General features: G+C 61.7%; 1 protein-coding gene across 1 annotated transcript; it reads left to right on the forward strand.

Annotated features, from left to right (window-relative positions):
* Positions 1-289: 289 nt before the first annotated feature.
* Positions 290-2,110, forward strand: EMIHUDRAFT_254290 (hypothetical protein; the record flags this gene model as incomplete). The annotated part of the gene is made up of 4 exons (XM_005779798.1): positions 290-958; positions 1,046-1,157; positions 1,227-1,627; positions 1,715-2,110. 4 exons carry the CDS (start codon positions 290-292, stop codon positions 2,108-2,110), a joined length of 1,578 nt encoding a protein of 525 aa, XP_005779855.1.
* Positions 2,111-2,884: the final 774 nt, after the last annotated feature.

Raw genomic sequence — 2,884 nt, forward strand, 5'->3', positions numbered from 1 at the left:
AGGGCACGTACTTCATGAGCGTCGTGAATGAGGTGCAATGGAGAGTGGAGGAGTGGGCCGGTGTGCCAGCAGACGTCACGAGAGTGCTAAAGGCACTGAGGGAAGGGCTCGGCGACCTGCCAGGGCTAACAGGCAGATATGAGACGGGCTATGGGCTCAGCCCGAGGTTTGATATTGAACAGGGATTAGGCCAGGGCTGCCTGCTCTCGCCTACACGGAGTAAGCTCATGCTCGCGGTGATGCAGCGAGCAGTGAGCAAATTATGCCAGGAGGCCGAGAGCTGCTGACCATGGCGGACGAAGCCACCTACCGAGCAGGGACGCAGATTGACAATTGGGTGGTCACAACTGGGCTCGCGTCATGTATGGGGCGCACGAGCACAATGCCGGGGGTGTGCGGTGACGACCACAGGGCGGTGGCGGTGGAATTCTTTGGAGGAGTGGGTGGTGTGGGAGGGCCTCGCGAGTTTCGGGAGCGGGGGGTGAGCACATTCATGGATCGGGAGGTGGAGGAGAAATTCACAAAGACGGTACAGGAGGTGTTCGATGACGAGGTGGAGGCCGATGCGGAGAAGGAGCTGAGCGCCTCAGAACGGCTCGAGAGGCTGACGAGGGTGCTCACGCGACACGCTAGGGCGGTGGTCGCGACCAGGAGGGCAAAGGGCGATGACGAAGCGGGCGGAGAGGAGCGGCCCGCGGGAGGCGGGGAGGCAAGCGAGGGGGCGGGTGGCCGAGGGCCGCCACCTAAGTCCAAGAGAGAGAGGCTGCGATGGAAAGTGGCGAAGTGGTTCAGGATACGGCACGAGGTCAAGAAATGGAGCGGCACAATGAGCGACGGATATAGGAGGGAATGGGAGGGAGAGGGCTTTTGGAGGGAGCCAAACCTGGCGCAGCTCTGGAAGGCCCTCGAGGCTCAGCCGCAGCTGGCGAATAGAGAAAGGCGCGCGAGGGCATTGGCGGTCTGTGAGCGCGAACGACGCGACGCTGAACAGGAATTCCTCCTGTGCCCGCGGACGGGGGGGGAGAAACTCACAGAGGTGATGCAGGAGGTTGCGACAGAGAATAGCGGCAACAATGCCAGGAGAGTCTTCGAGATTCTGAACAAGGAGATGGGCAGAAGAGCGGGCGGGGGGGAGCTGGTTGCGATGTATGAGGGAGGTGAGTGGGTAACCTGCCAGACGACGGGAGAGCAGGTCTGGCAAAGACACGTGGTGCGAGGGGACGAAGTCCGCGACGCCGCGGCGAGGAGGGGGAAGGAGATCAACGCGCGGAGGGAGGCGGACATGGTGGCGGTCGAGGCGCTCCTAGCAATGACAAAACCAGCCAGGGCGGAGGCCCAGCCCCCGGGGGTGGAGGGGACAGGACGGCTCGTGGCTAACGCGTTGACGTGGTCGGCGTGCGAGGCGGCGATCAGGAAATTCAAGAAAGGAAAGGCCATAGGCAGCGACAAACTAGACGGGTACCTGATCCGACTTTCGCCGAGGGGAGTGCAGAGGGAGTACTGGAGGCTGCTGCAGGAGATTGTGCGGGAGGAGCAGTATCCCAAAGTGTGGAACGACTGGATTGCTATGATGGCAATGAAGCCGGGGGAGGATCCGAAGGAGCTCGAGAGGAGGCGGGACCTTTGGGTACAACCACAATCTAGGAAGGGGCTGATGCGCATGCTACTGCCAGAATACGACAGAGCGGCAGCACACACGGTACCGGGCTCGCAGAGCGGCTTCACCAAGGGGATGAATGCACCTGCGCAGACGCTAACGGCAAGGCTGCACGCGGAGGAGTGCATGATAGAAAGGAAGATGTGTGTGAGAGGATACATAGACTTAGGCACGTACTTCATGAGCGTCGTGAATGAGGTGCAATGGAGAGTGGAGGAGTGGGCCGGTGTGCCAGCAGACGTCACGAGAGTGCTAAAGGCACTGAGGGAAGGGCTCGGCGACCTGCCAGGGCTAACAGGCAGATATGAGACGGGCTATGGGCTCAGCCCGAGGTTTGATATTGAACAGGGATTAGGCCAGGGCTGCCTGCTCTCGCCTACACGGAGTAAGCTCATGCTCGCGGTGATGCAGCGAGCAGTGAGCAAATTATGCCAGGAGGCCGAGAGCTGCTGACCATGGCGGACGAAGCCACCTACCGAGCAGGGACGCAGATTGACAATTGGGTGGTCACAACTGGGCTCGCGTCATGTATGGGGCGCACGAGCACAATGCCGGGGGTGTGCGGTGACGACCACAGGGCGGTGGCGGTGGAATTCTTTGGAGGAGTGGGTGGTGTGGGAGGGCCTCGCGAGTTTCGGGAGCGGGGGGTGAGCACATTCATGGATCGGGAGGTGGAGGAGAAATTCACAAAGACGGTACAGGAGGTGTTCGATGACGAGGTGGAGGCCGATGCGGAGAAGGAGCTAAGCGCCTCAGAACGGCTCGAGAGGCTAAAGCGAGACCGGCTGTGTCCGATCGTGCGGAAAGCCGCGCAGCAATGGACCGAGGAAGATGAGAACCCGCCTAGGGCGACAATGGCGCACTTGCTTAGCGGCGCCTGCCTGGGGAATAGGGAGCAGGCCAGATGGTTCCTCAGAGTAGCGCGAGCGCAGACGGGGACGGCGATCAGCAAAGTAGCCCAGGCGGCACCCGACTCCAAGGATACACTGAAGACGCTGAGGATAGCGCATGTCGCTGCGCTGAAGGGCTCACGCTATAGGGTGCTGGATGAGGACGGGTACGATGCACTAGCCCCAGCGGTCGGGGGGGTGTTGCCGGCGCTGGTAGATGATCTCTCGGAGAAGAGTCGGAGGGACCTTGGCGCCGGGGTTACGAGGAACTTGCAAGTCGTGGCCGAGGCGGCGACGGGAGCGGTGCAGAGGTGGATCCAGCTCAACGATGAGGCTA

Source organism: Emiliania huxleyi (assembly GCF_000372725.1).
Source record: "Emiliania huxleyi CCMP1516 unplaced genomic scaffold EMIHUscaffold_2250, whole genome shotgun sequence".
Classification (NCBI taxonomy): Eukaryota; Haptophyta; order Isochrysidales; family Noelaerhabdaceae; genus Emiliania; species Emiliania huxleyi.